This window comes from Argentina silus (genome assembly GCF_951799395.1).
Source record: "Argentina silus genome assembly, chromosome: Y".
NCBI lineage: Eukaryota > Metazoa > Chordata > Actinopteri > Argentiniformes > Argentinidae > Argentina > Argentina silus.
Window position 1 is genome coordinate 32108014 of NC_139654.1, and position 16852 is coordinate 32124865.

Consider the following 16852-nt stretch of genomic DNA (forward strand, 5'->3'; position numbering starts at 1 on the left):
ACCGTGGCTCCTTTCCATTCTAAAAGAAGTGTTTGCTTCAATGCATTCCCTTCCCTTCACTCAAGGGGGAATCACGTTTTACCCGGATGTAAAATGGCGATTCCATTCCATTGTAAGCAAGGAAAGGGGGAATTCTGTCCCCTCAAAATATCCACGTCAACAAAAAACATCCCTTCAGCACAAAGGGTATGCCACAATGCACTGCAATGCATTCAACACCGCCGTTAGTGGTCGCTGTTTCATACATGTCTTTTGACGTACCCAGACAGGTATGAGGGTATATATATAAGGGTTGTTTGGGCTATCCCTCACTCAATCCCCTTCGCAGGAATGTAATCAAAACGTCACTAAAGGGCTCACTCAATTGTCGGGAGAAAGAGAAGGGGATGTGTCAATTTGGAATGGAAAGGAGCCCTCTACTATCGACTCTACTGAAGTCGCGCCCCTCTCTTTGCGCTTCATCACAAAGGTTTTCAGTCAGTTCCTACCCAATCACACACTGCCCCAACGCGTCGTAGAAAACATTCCATTCGCCGATTGGCCATTTGCAGTCTTGTTGAGCTCTGCTTTTGCAGCGAAGAAAGAGAGGGGAAACGTTGATGCCAGTCATTAGCGCTACAAAATAAATAAAGTCAGGAATTTGTAAAGAATTTAAAACAATATTGGCTTCATATGTTACTCTGTAACATTAGTTTTCCCTTATTGGCGTAGCTCATAAAGCTTTACCGGTTTCAGAAATTGCAATTTACTTAGTTGAACGGAGTTAAGCGCTTATTTTGTGCAAGATTACACCGGAGACGAGGCCCAACCGGGTACAGAAGAAGCGGTCCCTCGGAGTTGAGCGAGGTAGCCAGCCATGTTTTCGGTATTTCTAGAGCCATATGTTGGTTTTGTGTTTGCTATTTTAGCCAAATTTCTTTGCACCTTTCCTTCCTTCATCCATGCATGAAGTAACTAGCTAGCAGTAGCTCAAATGTAAACAACGCATCCACAGCTGTCAGGCCTAGCCTGGCTAACACGAAGTTAGCACACTAGCTAGATAAACCAAATCAGCTGTAGTTATATGATATCAATAAACGCTGGCACTAATCTGTGTTGTGAAGAAGGCATCACTATTGTTTGAGCGAAATGTATAACTGAAATAACGTTACCCAATTCTGTTGTCCTCTTTTATCCCCACAGAGAATATGTAACACATCAATCATGACATCTAGATTTGGTAAAACCTATAGTCGCAAAGGAGGGGAGGCCAACTCAAAATTTGACGAGGTCTTTTCCAATAAAAAGGCCACTATAAGCACCAAATGGGGGGAGACCACGTACAAGGCCCAACTGGGCTCCAAGCGTCCCACCCTGAAGCCTGAGGTTCTTGAGTTACCCAAGAGGCCAAGGATTGAGGATGATGACAGTTCAGAGGACCCATTCAGTTTTGACAGTGACAGTGAGTCCAAACCTGTCACCTTACACAGTGTGCCCCAATTTAAACCTGCAGAGGGTGGTGCCATGGCCCCAGTGGATTGCAGTGAGAACTCAAGCATCACATCTGCAGGTAAGAAATCGCCTAAACGCCAAATGATTCCACAGGTAATAGTTGGATACCGCAGCCTTGACTGCTATATTTTATGGAAGGAAGATGTGATGTGAAGATATGATGTGTGATGATGATGATGGTTATGAGCTGGTCTGTAGCTGGTAAACTAATGGGCCCCCTCGTGGGCTTTTTAGCCTCTGCTGGCTGAGAGCTTCAATGTCAGCGTATCTCTCTTCTCCCTGGCAGTCTGCTAAAGATAAATCATGCTGTACAGCAGCAGCATAATTTCAAACAGGCCCTTTGACAGGTTTCATTTGAATGCAGCTGAGTCACAGTTAGCCCCAGTAAGATCGGACACTGGCTTTTCTGATAGGTTGCTATCGTTTTCTTTCCCTTAAAAATGTTAAGCCTACTAAGGTCTAACACCATAGTCATGGTGTGTAGGACTTGTAGGGTGGCTGCAGAATTTGGGTTCTGTTTGTACTTTTATTTCCAAATATGAATGTGCCTGTGAGAAACTGCTTGACCTAAATTATTATTATTTTTAAATTCTCATTTACTCACAGGCAAGCAAACGTCTAACGAAGGCGAAGTAAAGAACAACCAGTCCTGGAACAGAAACGTGTCAGAGAGTAACCAGAGGCCTAATGCCCATTCCACAGTTTCAAAGATGGTCCCCAAGGACACCTCAGATTCAACAGACGCACCAACAGGGGCTAGTGCAGATTCTCAGTCATCAACTTGCCAGGATGGGCTCTCCTCCAATGGGATAAGAAGTGCTGACCGGGAGGCCTCAGCAGAGCCTGCTGCTGACAGTATCTCCCCTGCCCCCTTTCTCCTCAGGGCCTCCAACTGCAGGACATACCGCCGGCCCAACCGCTCCAACAAGTCCTCAGACGACGGTGGAGCTAGTGACAGCAAGCCGGCCGTTTCCAACACAGCACTGAAGCCCAACAACGTGTCCATTGCTAGCGGTAGTGGCACTAAGGCAAGTAAATCGGCCAAACCGGCTGGCAGGGGCAGGCTTCGGGATTACACGGTGCTGCACCCGTCCTGTTTGTCGGTGTGTAACGTCACCAGCCAGGACTCTATAGAGCGCAGCATAGATGAGCTGACGACCAGCGTGGCTCCTGCTGATCTGGGGGAGGCCGGCAGGCTGAGAAAGAAGACAGACATACCCCCAACTAAACCCACCAGGTAAACCCCGGCTGTGTACACTCTGGGACAGTTTCCCGGACACAGATTAAGCCTGGTCCTGAACTACATCACAGTTCAATGGAAATTCTCCATGCAAACTAGCCAACTATGTCAGTCTGTGTATGCACAGACTGCATGCCATTGTGCAATTACCTTTTCCCCATTTGTAAATAACAATAGAGGCCTAGGCCTGTCTAAGCAGACTCGCTTCGCTTTCCATAATCATTTTCCATACAGTGTTTACCAAACATCTCACAAAACCTAGCATTGTGCATCTATGGTCTTGATGAAGCACCTCCTCTGTTTTGCTGTGTTTCTGTGTCTACTGACTGTTTCGTGGATGTAAACGATTCCTCTGTGAACCAGATTCAGACCCATACAGAGTAAGACCAAGAAGGAGACCAAGCTGGAGTTCTTTGGCTTTGAGGGCCAGGAGGGGGATGGGGGGGCGGACCCCGCAGCCGGCGGCAGCAACAGCTACAAGATCAAGTACTTTGGCTTTGATGACGTCAGTGAAAGCGACAGCGGCGAGGAGGAGGGCTCCCAGGCTGCTGAGAAGAAGAAGGCCAAGAAGGCTGTGGTGGCTGCAGCAGCAGCAGCAGTCATGGCGGGCATATCTGCCAGTGTGAACAGTCCCCAGCCTAGCGATTCTCAGAGCAGCAGCAATACAGGTAAGATAGGCATGGATACAGACAGTTTGTTTGTTTATTAGAATCTCTTTTAGCCTTCTTACTTCCAACAATGACAGCAGGCTAATGCTAGCTGACAGTTATCTACACTCATTACAGCAGTTTGAAGGTGTTTCAGTCATATTGAGTTCACTGTTATACCTGTTATCATTGTGCTGCCCCCCCCATCCTCCCATCTCAGATATTCTGGAGTCCTCCGATGGCTCGAGCCCTACTGGGTCTGAGAGACGGAAGGAGCGATTGGGAAAACAAGGAGACAAATCCAAGGAGATTGGCATGAAGATCTTCAGTGGGCCGAAAAAGGTAAGGAAGGTACTTAAATGTGTGTGTATACAGGGGTTCCGATAAAATAAATCTTCATCTGTCAGCATGACACAAGGTTGAAATAAATCGGTCACAGTCAATTTTTACCCCTCATTATATTTATTATGTTTACTGATCAAAGTTCGGGCACCCAAAAATCCCCACGAGAGATTTTGGCAACCAAACTCTCAACCAAATCATCATTAGAGAAAGTTAGAATGTACATAGTCTACCCTGTAAAATCTGCCCAAATTAAATTGTAGAGAAGTTACAGTGACATATCAATCATGTTACATGATTAGAATTCACTGTTGCATCTCGTTCGTAAAACCGAAAGTAGTGTCACCCCATCGTTGATTTTTAAGGGGGGGAGGTGAGTGAATTTGTGCTTCAAGCAATAAATGATCTTTTCTGCAACATCAGTTAGAATGCAATATTCGAGTAGAATGAAGAAAACATACCAGCCTTATAATGTGGACCAGAGATGACTCTGGTATGGACATTTAATGCCCATCATCATGACAGCACCAGTTAGGTCACACAGCACGGTACTAAAACAACAGTAGGCTTTTTTTCAACGATTCTTTGCTGTTTTAATTTAATTGTTTCTTCTTTAGCGGCAATATGTTTGTCTGTGAAAATGAGGGATGGCATTTGCAATGTGTGTGTGTGGCAACCTTACATACTGTTCTTGAGAGACTGGCTTGGTAATTTTTTGCCTGCATTGAAGTCAACATAACCTGAGTCTGAAGCAGGCCTGAAATGTCCTTTTTTTTAGGTCAAGGCCATCATGACCTTGCAAAGGGCACAATTTCTTAGGGCATTAATGCCAAATGCAGGGCACTAAGTACATTTGCGTTTATTCAGAGGCCAGAGAAACTGGTTTGTGTGAACAATTGTTATTACTAGGGCTGCAGGGTTACATTGTAAATATAGGCTACTAAAGCAAGTTGACTGTTACGAATGTTATTTTTTTATGTTTTATTTTTATTCCATATTGGCCGATAAAATCTTTTAAAGGAGTGGTTTGGAGGGTTCATGGGTGACTTGACCATTATTTTAGATTCCTTATGTCTGGGGGTTTGAATTATATTGAATATTTATGAATCCCACAAAATAAAAAAATTGTACAATCAAATAAGCTTATTTCTCAGGGATGAAACTACATTTCTACAAAATAATGACGCAGGAATGCTTGTCTGTGGACATCTGCTGATTTCAAGATTCAAGATTCTTTATTTGTCACGTGCATACAAGTATACAGTGAAATGCAAAAGTGACAGTGCCACAGAGTAAAATTAAAATAGAAGTACTAAAAAATAAACAATATGAACAGTGTAAGCAATATAAACAGCAGATGGATGATTATGTGTGTGCATATGTGTTATGATGTCAGTGAGTGTGTGAGTGACTTGAGGGGGGCACTGGTGGGGTCATCGTTGATGATTCTGATGGCGTGGGGGAAGAAACTCAGCCTTAGCCTCTCTGTTCTTGCTGCATGACAGCGGAGGCGTTTGCCTGACCGCAGCGGCTGGAACAGTCCGTTTTTCGGGTGGTGAGGGTCCTTCATAATCCTGTAGGCTCTGGTCCTACACCTCCTGGTGTACAGGACATGGAGAGGGGGGGTTGAAGCTCCCATGGTCTTTTCTGCCAGGCGTACCACCCTTTGCAGAGCTCGCCTGTCCTGGGCCGTGCTGTTACCGTACTAGACGGTGATGTTGCCTCCTCAGATGGAACAGGCGCTGCCTTGCCTTTCCCACCAGAGAACTGATGTGGGTAGTCCAGGTCAGGTCTTCTGTGATGTGGACTCCCAGGTATTTAAAACTGCTCACCCTGTCCACAGCAGTCCCATCGATGTCCAGGCCCTTAGTTGTTGTGCTCTCCTGAAGTCCACAATCAGCTCTTTTGTCTTGGAGACATTCAGGATGAGGCTATTCTCCTGACACCAGAGTGACAGGTCCGACACCTCGTCCAGGTAGCCTTTCTCATTGTTGTCTGAGATCAGCCCCACCACGACTGTGTTGTCCGCAAACTTAATGACAGAGTTTTCGCTGGACTTAGCCACACAGTCGTGGGTGTACAGGGAGTAGAGGAGGGGACTAAGGACGCAGCCCTGGGGGGACCCTGTGCTCAGTATGAGTGAGCTGGAGGTGTGTCTACCCACCCTGACCACCTGTGGCCTGGCCGTCAGAAAGTCCAGGATCCAGGCACACAGGGGAATGTTCAGTCCTAAGCCAATCATCTTATCAGCCAGTCTGGTGGGGACTATGGTATTGAACGCTGAGCTGTAGTCTATAAACAGCATTCTCACATAGCCCCCCTTCTGCCTGTCAAGGTGAGAGAGAGTGGTGTGGAGGACCTGGGAAACTGCATCGTCCGTAGATCTGTTTGGTCTATATGCGAACTGCAGTGGGTCCAGGGTCGGAGGGAGGGAGTAGCAGATGTATTCCTTAATCAGCCTCTCAAAGCACTTCATGACCACTGAGGTTAGAGCCACGGGTCTATAGTCATTTAAGCAGGCTGGGGAGGTGATCTTGAGCACAGGGACGATGGAGGATCTTTTAAAACAGGTGGGAACTACTGAATTTGCCAATGATAAGTTGAATATGGTAGTGAACACAGGAGCTAGCTGGTTAGCACAGGTCTTAAGTACTCTCCCCGGAATGCCATCCGGGCCAGCAGCTTTCCTAGTGTTCACCTTCAGCAGAGCCCTCCTCACGTCGTGTTCCGTCACGGAGAGTGCTTGCTCTGCCCTAGTGTGTGAACTCCCATCAGCTGCGCTAGCCAGCACTCTGATGTTGTTATTGTTAGCCGGCGCGCTAGCGGTGGTGTTGCCAGCCTCAAACCGTGCATAAAAAGAGTTCAGGTCTTCGGCTAGGGAGGCATCTGCACTTCCGGTTGAGGGGGGTGTGTGCCGGTAATCCGTAGTAGATCGTAGTCCTCGCCATAGGCCCCTGGTGTCGTTGTTCTCCATCTGCGCCTGCATTCTGTCTGCATATCTCCTCTTGGCGGCTTTCACCGCCCTCCGCAGTTTGTAGGACTCCGCTTTATACTCCTCCATGCTGCCGGATGCCAGCCCGGAGTTGTAAGCGGCGGTGCGAGCCCTCAGAGCGGCACGGATGGAACTGTCGACCCAGGGTTTCTGGTTGGGGTAGATCTTTACCGTTGTAGTTGGTACGATGTTATCGGCTAATGTAGAGATGAAGTCCAAGACAGTCTCTGTAAACTCGCTGACATCGCTGGAACTTGATTGAAACATATCCCAGTCGACGTCACTCAGCGCGTCTTGTAACGCGGCCTCTGATTGGTCGGACCACCGCTTTCCCTCTTCACAACCGCTACCTGTTGGATCCTCTGTTTGTAAACAGGCATCAACAGAATGGCACAGTGGTCTGATTTCCCAAAGGGAGGGCGGGAAACAGCTTTATACCCATTCTTAAACTGAGTATAACAATGGTCCAAAGTTCTATCTCCCCTGGTGGCACACTTGATGTGTTGACGGAAGTTAGGCATAACTTTTTTAAGGTTAGCCCGATTGAAATCACCTGTTACTATCATCGCCGCCTCAGGGTGGTTGCTCTGATGCCGGCACAGCGTATCATGTAGGGTCGATAGCGCTGCCTCGGTGTTGGCCTGTGGTGGAATGTAGACGGCTGTGATGATGATTGAGCTGAACTCCCGGGGAAGGTAGAATGGGCGGCATGAGATGGTCAGATGCTCCAGGTCCGCCGAGCAGGTCCGAGAAAGCGTTGTTACGTTGATAGGGTTACACCAGTTGTTGTTGGTCATGAAACAAACTCCACCACCCTTGGATTTGCCGGACTCCTCCGTTCTATCCGCCCGGAAAACAGAGAAGGACTCGGAAGGGCAGATGACTCGGTCTGGTACCAATGAGGTAAGCCTCTGTTAGACAAAGGATGTTACAGTCTCTTACGTCTCGCTGGAAAGTAATCCTCGCCCTGAGATCATCCGTCTTGTTCTCCAGAGACTGGACATTAGCAAGAAGTATGCTAGGCAGAGGTGGACGGTGGGCCTGAGTTCTCAGCCGATTCCGAATGCCTGCCCGCTTTCCCCGGTGTTTCCTCCTCTTTTTTGGCGCGCTCCCATTGTTGTTATTGTGGGGGATCCTTCTGATCTCCGTCGGCCACGCCGGGTCGATAAAATAATTATCCAAAATACTTGGTCCTAAGTTGTAATGTAGAAGTGTGTCCTTGTCGTAGGATATCAGTGCCAGTGAGTTTCTCACAATGAGAGAATTTAGAAAACACATAAATGCTAAAAAAATGCACGCTCTCACAACGGCGACCGGCATCGGCGGCGCCATTCATTTGGCTCTGATAGAATAACAGAATTGCATCAAGTTGAGCAAGTGAAAGGCAAGATTGGTTTGCGATAGATCAGTGAGTGGGGCTGAGGTAGTTGGAGCTAGGTAGAGACGGTGAAAAGTAGCTAGGAAATGATTTCATTGGTGTCAATGTCTCTGCGAGGAAAAAAAAAAAAAAAGCAATTTGTGATCTCCGAGGGCTTTTTCGGCCATGGTGGCCGTAAAACTTAGATTTTTTCAAAGGGTGCTGCACCCGATTAGCGGGTAAATTCCTGCCCTGGTAAAAAACATGAGTCTTTGATGCATTCATTTATTATTGTACCAGGCTATCCAAGTAATAACATGAATAATACTGATTGGCTAGATTTATTCGGAACATGCACTTACATAAAAAAAACTAAAGAAAAACATGCACGTACATGCATACTAAACTACCAATTAAATTCCAACAAAATTAATTATTATACACTAAACAATAGTTAGCCTGCAGTTGTGGGCAACACATTTAAAGTAAGTGTCTATGATAGCATAATCAAAGCAAAACCACACAGCAAGCCTAGATTAGGCGCCAAGTTCAACCTGGGAGTTTCTTTGGTCATTTGGCCTATTTCCATATATTTTGTAGAGGATGTACTGGTGGTATGAGGGATTATCCCTGACAACTGCTGTGCTCGTTATGATTTTTGTGTTGGTCGTGACAGATGCACTTGGGTGACGCCAAATTACCAATTACTACATTAGCATGACTTCTGACGCATTTGAAATTACTCCCTGCACAGAACAACGTTTAAGTTTCGCGCCTATCCCTGTCAAAATACCGCTAAATACAGTTAGGTCCATATATATTTGGGCTCTGACACAATTTTAGTTTTTTTTACCTGTTTACCAAAACATATTCAAGTTACAGTTATATAATGAATATGGGCTTAAAGTGCAGACTCTCAGCTTTAATTTGAGGGTATTCAAGGGTTTAGGAATTACATGAAACTAAGATCAACCTGTACCAGAATGAAGGGAAGAAAAAAGTATGGAGAAGGCTTGGAACTGCTCATGATCCGAAGCATACCACATCATCTATATACAGTCATGAGAAAAAGTTAGGACACCCTATGAAAACCTTTGTCTTTTTCAACATATTCAAACATATGGACATTTGATATTCATTTGAACAATATTGAAAAATTGAGGTAATAAAACTAAACAAATACAACTGAAACAAATTATTTAAAAAATGATTGGTAAAATGTAATTAATAGAAATGCAATCTTCTTGTGAGGAAAAAGTTAGGACACCCCCACATTTAGTTCCACTTAAAATGCCTAAAATTATAATCAAGAGCACCACATCAGGTGCAAATGATTAGAACATCGTTACAGAGGATTTTGGAGGAGCCTGTCCTATTTAAACCTCAGACATTTAGTTTGGTTTGCTCTTGATTGTTGAAGTGAGTTGCATCACCATGGCGAGATCAAAAGAGCTCTCTGAGGCCTTCAGAAGAAAAATTGTAGATGCATATGAGTCTGGGAAGGGATATAAAAAGATCTCCAAACAATTCTAAATTAGCCATTCCACTGTCCGGAAAATAATTTACAAGTGGAGAACATTTAAAACCACCACCAACATGGCCAGGTCAGGCCGCCCAAGCAAGTTCAGCCCAAGAGCTGACCGAAAGATGCTTAAAGAAGTCTCCAACAATCCCAGAATGTCATCACGGGACCTACAGGTATCTCTTGCCACAATTGATGTCAAAGTACATGCATCCACCATAAGAAAGAGACTGAACAAGTTTGCATTACATGGGAGGTGTGCAAGGAGGAAACCCCTGCTGTCAAAAAAAAACATCAGGGCAAGACTAAAGTTTGCCAGAGAACACCTAGAGAAAGACCAGAACTTCTGGAACAATGTGCTTTGGACAGATGAATCCAAAGTTGAACTATTTGGGCATAGTAAGAGTAGACATGTTTGGCGCAAAACCAAGACAGCATTTGAGAACAAGAACCTCATACCAACTGTGAAGCATGGGGGTGGAAATGTCATGGTTTGGGGCTGCTTTTCTGCAGCAGGGCCTGGTCAGCTCACCATCATAGAATCCACTATGAATTCTGTATTGTATCAGAGGGTGCTTGAGGAAAATGTGAGACCATCTGTTCGAAAGTTGAAGCTGAAGCGGATGTGGACCATGCAACATGACAATGACCCAAAACATTCCAGTAAATCTACCAAGGAATGGCTCAAGAAAAAGAAATTGAGAGTTCTGGAATGGCCAAGTCAAAGCCCGGATCTTAATCCTATTGAGATGCTGTGGATTGATTTGAAACTGGCTGTGCATGCAAGACACCCCTCTAACATCCCACAGCTGAAAGAATTCTGCAAGGAGGAGTGGGAAAAACTTTCTCCCAATCGATGTCAGAGACTTGTAGACAGTTATAAGAAACGTCTAATTGAGGTTATTTCAGCCAAGGGGGGCAATACTAGCTATTAGGGCATGGGGTGTCCTAACTTTTTCCTCAGTAGGAATTGGCATTATTGTTAATTTTTCGTTAAATAAATGATTACAAAGTTACATTTTCATTGTTTTTTGTTCAATTACATCCCCTTTATCTATAGATATTGTTAGAAAGAAGATAAAATATTGATATGTCCATATTTTTAAAAGAATAACTTAATATTTTGGGGGGTGTCCTAACCTTTTCTCATGACTGTAACACGGTGGAGGCAGTGTGACAGCATGGGCATGCATGGCTTCCAATGGCACTGGGTCACTTGTGTTTATTGATGATGACAGAGGACAGAAGCAGCCGGATGAATTCTGAAGTGTTTAGGGATATACTGTCTGCTCAGATTCAGCCAAATTCAGCAAAGTTGATTGGACGGCGCTTCACAGTACAGATGGACAATGACCTAAAACATACTACGAAAGCAACCCAGGAGTGTTTTAAGGCAAAGAAGTGGAATATTCTGCAATGGCTGAGTCAATCACCTGATCTCAACCTCATCAAGCATGCATTTCACTTGCTGAAGACAAAACTAAAGGCAGAAAGACCCACAAACAAACAACGACTGAAGACAGCTGCAGTAAAGGCCTGGCAAAGCATCACAAAGGAGGAAACCCAGCATTTGGTGATGTCCATCGGTTCCAGACTTCAGGCAGTCATTGCCTGCAAAGGATTCTCGATAAAGTATTAAAAATGAACATTTTATTTATGATTGTTAATTTGTCCAATTACATTTGAGCCCCTGAAAATGGGGGACTGTGTATAAAAATGGTTGCAATTCCTAAATGTTTCATACCATATTTTTTTTTCAACCCCTTGAATTAAAGCTGAAAGTCTGCCCTTCAATTGCATCTCGATTGTTTCATTTCAAATCCATTGTGGTAGTGTACAGAGCCAGAATTATGAAAATTGTGTCACTGTCCAAATATTTCTGGACCTAACTGTATTTTCCCCTGCATGTTTTCTATCTCGCGGTCACGTGTAAATTGCGTGTACGTGCCTGTCACGTCTACTTGAATGAGTGTTTTGCTTTATTTTAGGTTGTCCCCAGAGACATTGTAACGAAGAAAGCTCTAAGACTTTGGGGTTTGTTTGAAAGTCAGGAGAAGCGTGAGTGGGCAGTAGTTGTAGTCAGTTGGAGGAGGCAGGAGGAGTGTTGTCACAAATGTTGAAGCAACGATGACCATAATTGCAGATCGCACCAGTTTCGTTTTTAAATTGAAGCATAATATTCGCAAACCTTTGTTGGCTACCTGGCGAAGTGGCTGGTAAGATTTACAGATTTACCCGCCAATGGCAAAATCTACTTGCATTTGGCGGGTGACTGGTGTTAACATATTCGCGACACAGTCAGGGCAAAAAATTATTACCTCAAGCTACCACAAATAATACTTAAGTTAAACTCTGGATTGTTCTTTTACAGACAGTCTCTATGAATAATCTGATGGGTATTTGATGTCTATTGTTCATAAAGCCATCATTTATCAAAGCAAGAGAAACAGCACTTTTTTATAAAGATGGAATTTTATAACTACGCTAAATAACACACAATGAATAACAGTCCTCGCAATGGGGATCCATAAATGTTAGTGAGAGATGCCCACTATTACTGTCTAACATTAATAAAGATTACTTCAATCATAATTGTAATGATTTGGAGAAACATTGCAATGCCATAATAGTTGTAGATGAAAGCGATAGTTGTTAATATTTACGTAATTGATCCGATTCCGGGGCTTGAGTCTAACACACCCTCCTGGATGTCGTAAAGCTTGTTGTGCTGACGGTACCATGGTTGAGTCTGTCTTTGGTAGAGAGTAAGCTGCGTTTGTCTCCAGTTGTGCAGAGCTAGTCACTCATCCCGGAAGGGATAATCTCAAAACCCCCTTTGTGGGGATATTTCTAACATAGTATAGAACCTCTTCAACAACGGCTCTTTCAAATCTTCCACCATTTTCAAGCTGTTCTCCAAACTTCCTTCAAAAGCAAAAGCTGAAGTTGAGCCAAAGCTCTATGCCTTCAGGAGAATGGGCGTGTTTAAAATGTGCATTGGTCCCAGCCCCAATCGTGATTGGGAGAGAGGAAGTCTCACCTCTCCTTTAGGAATGATGGCAGTGAATGCAGATAGTCCAGAAAAAAATATATAATTCCTGAAATGTTCTCATGGGCATATGCACATATGTAATTATTACAAAAAGTCTTGGTTTCATATTTTTTTATTAGAGAATGATATTGAACAATAAGTGATTTACAATCTAAAACATTCTTGCAAGGCTTGTAATAGGCCTAATGTTGCTGAGAACCCATAAATAGGATGAAGCCAAACATTTAGACTTGTTACTTTGAAGTACCATCAACAGTTTAACAATAACAGCTCGACTCTCCTAATCAATTGGCTCACTTCTTTATCATGGAGTTTGTGCAGATTATTTTGTGCGCGGTCTAAAACTTTTGCTGTGTGGGCCCTTCAACTGCTGTGCACGTGTGCCGCTTAGAGAGAACATTGGTCTTATCCCATCAGTTCCAATAGTGAATTGATGATCATTTCAGTCAAAAACACATGTTCAAACCACATACTTGGTAAAAGATAAAAAAAAAACATATTTTAAGCTTTTTTGGTGGCAAAAGTTTTGTAATTAACAACGTTTCGTCTAAGGTGAAACACGTCATTCGTTCCAATTTGGCCAGAAATTGGGCACATGTTGGCAGGCTATCCTTGAAGTTAGATTCTTCTATGCTCCATCCTACCAGCTTCTTGAGAAATACACAGGACCATATTTTTATTTTGGGTCTGTGGGCTACTTTGGATGAAATGATAATGTGCGCACACGCAGTCGATTCTGACATACGCACGCACACACAGTCTCACACACATTAGGTCACTTAAATGAACAAACATTGCAGTATAAAGTCTGATGTCTAAATTAAGGAACTAGGTCAAGGGTTGTCTGCTTTTAGACATACCTTGACATAGCCCACCACACATTTATACAATAGTGTCAGGGTAATACAACACCTGCTGTGTGTATAGTTGACTCAAGCAGAAAGATACCCACAGCTGGTTCTTAGTGGCAAACTGGTAGTACCATAGTATATTGCGAGTATCAAATATGCCTTCACAATAAACTGATTCCTCAATGTGGTTAAGTGCTGTGTTTAATCAGTAATTGTGTCAGACATTGTTTGGAATCTGTCCTCTTAACTGACCCCGAGTCTGTGGTTGCAGTCTCCCGCCAAAGCTGTATACAATGCCCGCCACTGGAACCAGCCTGAGCCTGATGAAATGCCCCCACCACCTCTGGCCCGCTCCAAAACTGCTCTGGTGAGAACCCCCCCCCCCCACCTAACATACAGTGCCCTGCGTAAGTAATGGGACAGTGAAAATGTTTTTCTTCTTTTGGCTCTCTACTCCAAAAGTTTGGATTTGAAATCAAACAATTACTATTAGGTTAAAGTATAGATCCTCAGCTTTTAGTTGATGATATTAATGTACATATTGGTTTCACCATTTTGAAATGACACTTTATACATAGTCCCCCTATTTCAGGGCACCAACAGTAATGGGACAGATTCATATAATGTCCAAATTAAGCACTCATGTTTAATATTTGATCGACAGTCCTATAACTGCCTGAAGTCTGCGACCCATTGACCCCAGCAGAAGCTGGGTATATTCTCTGGTGGTGCTCTGCCAGGCCTGTGCTGCAGCCATCTTCAGTTGTTGTTTGTTTTGAGGACGTTTTGCCTAAAGTCTTATCATCAGGAAATGATGCTGAATGCATGTTGAATTGGATTTAAATCTGAAGATTGAGGCCCTTAAAAACTCCCTAGTTGCCATGGCAGTATGTTTTGGGTCATTGTCTTACTGTATGATGAAGCACCATCCAATGAATTTGGAGGCATTTGCTTGAACTCGAGCAGGCAAGATGTTTCTGTACACAGAATACATTTTGCTGCTGCTGTCAACAGTTACATAATCAATTAACACAAGTTAACACGAGCCAGTTCTAATGACAGCTATACATGCCCAAACCATAACACCCCCTCCACATCATGTTTCACAGATGAGGTGGTATGCTATACATTTTGGAATCACTCTTGCAATCACTCTAGGACATGATAATATTCATCTTATCGGTCCACAATACCTTTTTCCAGACCTCTGCAGGCTTTTTAGGTACTTTTTAGCAAACTGTAACCTGACCATCCGTTTTGAGGATAACAAGTGGTTTGCACCTTGCTGTGAAGCCTCTGTAGTTCGGCTGATGACACATTCTGCAGATGGTAGTCTCACACATTCACGTCTACCTCCTGGAGAGTGTTCCTGATCTGTGGGACAGTTGTTTTGGGTTTTTTCTTAATTATGGTGAGCATTCTTCAGTCATCCATCGGAGAAGTCTTCCTTGGCTTACCAGCCCGATTGCTGAGCTCACCAGTGCTTTTTTTATTTTTTATTAAAGCAAAAAAAAAAAAGAAGAAAAAATGCTTCACTGTGTCATTATTTACGCAGGGCACTGTATCTAGCCTTCAGTCAATAGTAGTTATAATGTTTGTTAATTCATCCAGAATATACAAACAATACATTTGAGACAATAGCTAAGAGCATTCAATACAAGAGTCATTAGTGTCCTCTATTAAAAAAAAATGTCTTGACTTTGATTTATTCTGCTCCTTCAGGGTAGCTTATCAAGCAGAAGCAAGGACACCAACTTCCATAAAGACGACAGGCTTTTCAAAGCTCCTTCCCCACCGCCCAAGTCAATCAAATCAGTCACCATCCCCACCCAGCCCTACAAGGACATTGTCACGGCACTCAAATGCAGGAAGGAACACAAGGAGGTGAGCGGGGCATGCTGGGAAATACAGTCATCTCACACAACATTGCCCTCAACAGCCAACCTTTACAAAACATTTACCATCTTTGCTCCTTGTGAAAGTTGTGATTTTCACCCATTTTGTTTACATGCTGTTGCTGTTTAATACTTGACTCCTTACATTTGCATTTTACATTTATGGCATTTAGCAGACGCCTTTATCCAAAGCGACTTACAACAATACATTTGTTTAAGTAAGTGTATCATCTATCCAACAGTCATCATAAGACAAAGTAATCAATGCTCACACCAGGGGCCATAGGCAGTCGTAATGCCAGTAGGCTATTTTGTATTTATTTATTTATTTTTAAATGTATTTTATTAGCAGGAGAGAACTTGTACAGGGGGGGTAGCGGGGATGAAGAGGTCTCTAGGGTTGGGGTTAGGGTTACTATAGGGGGGGTAGTGAGGGTGAAGCGGTCTTTAGGAGGGACTATTAAGATGTAGCCTGAAGAGATGGGTTTTCAGTCTACGGCGGAAGATCGGAAGTGACTCTGCAGTCCTGACAGTAGTGGGAAGCTCATTCCACCAGCGGGGAGCCAGGACAGTGAAAAGCTGTGACCGAGTAGCCCGGCCACTGCATCCACGTAGAGGCGGCGGTGCCAGGCGGGCAGCCGAGGTGGACGAGCGGAGTGATCTTGCAGGGGTTTGGGGGCTAACCATTGCTTGCAAGTAGGGAGGGGCTGTTTCCTTTGCCGCCCGGTAGGCAAGCACCAGGGTCTTGAATTTGATGCGAGCTGCTACCGGGAGCCAGTGGAGGGTGCGGAGGAGGGGCGTGACATGGGAGAATTTGGGGAGATTGAACACCAGACGAGCGGCAGCGTTCTGGATGAGCTGCAGAGGCCTGATGGAGGAGGCGGGGAGTCCGGCCAAGAGTGCATTGCAGTAGTCAAGGCGAGAGATTCCAAGTGTTTGGACCAAAAGTTGTGCTGCTTCTCTGGTGAAGAATGGACATATACTTCTGATGTTGTAGAGGAAGAATCTACAGGAGCGTGCTGTCGCTGTGATGTTCGCCACACAGGATAAGTGGTTGTCAAGGATCACCCCAAGGTTCTTGGCTGTATGGGAGGAGGTCACAGTAGAGTTGTCTTGGAGAGGGCAGGCTTTCCCTGGGAGTAAGAGCAGCTCAGTCTTGTCAAGGTTGAGCTTGAGGTCTGCAAGACATGCCGAGACACGTGTTGCCACCTGTGAGTCAGAAGGGGGGAAAGAGAGAAAAAGTTGAGTGTCATCTACGTAGGTGTGGTAGGAGAAACCATGTGAAGAAATTACAGAGCTGAGAGATTTGGTATAGAGAGAGAGAAAAGGCCCAAGGACAGAGCCCTGGGGGACACCAGTGGTGAGGGCAGCGATCCTCTCCACGTCCCCTGGTAGGAGCGACCGGCCAGGTAGGATACAAACCAGGAGAGTGCAGAGCCAGAGATGCCCAATTCTGAGAGGGT

At 44.4% G+C, this 16852-nt stretch overlaps 1 protein-coding gene across 2 annotated transcripts in view; it reads left to right on the forward strand.

The window, feature by feature from the left end:
• The first annotated feature begins 584 nt into the window (after positions 1-584).
• Positions 585-16852, forward strand: part of LOC310824222 (wings apart-like protein homolog) — a 69020-nt gene continuing 52752 nt past the window's right edge. For both annotated transcript variants that reach the window (XM_083697047.1, XM_083697048.1), the window contains exons 1-7: positions 585-846; positions 1183-1549; positions 2098-2728; positions 3095-3399; positions 3599-3720; positions 13766-13861; positions 15217-15378. In XM_083697047.1, the coding sequence (XP_083553173.1) occupies positions 1204-1549; positions 2098-2728; positions 3095-3399; positions 3599-3720; positions 13766-13861; positions 15217-15378 (1662 nt within the window). In that variant the 5' untranslated portion in view covers positions 585-846; positions 1183-1203. The remainder of the gene's footprint in view (positions 847-1182; positions 1550-2097; positions 2729-3094; positions 3400-3598; positions 3721-13765; positions 13862-15216; positions 15379-16852) is intronic.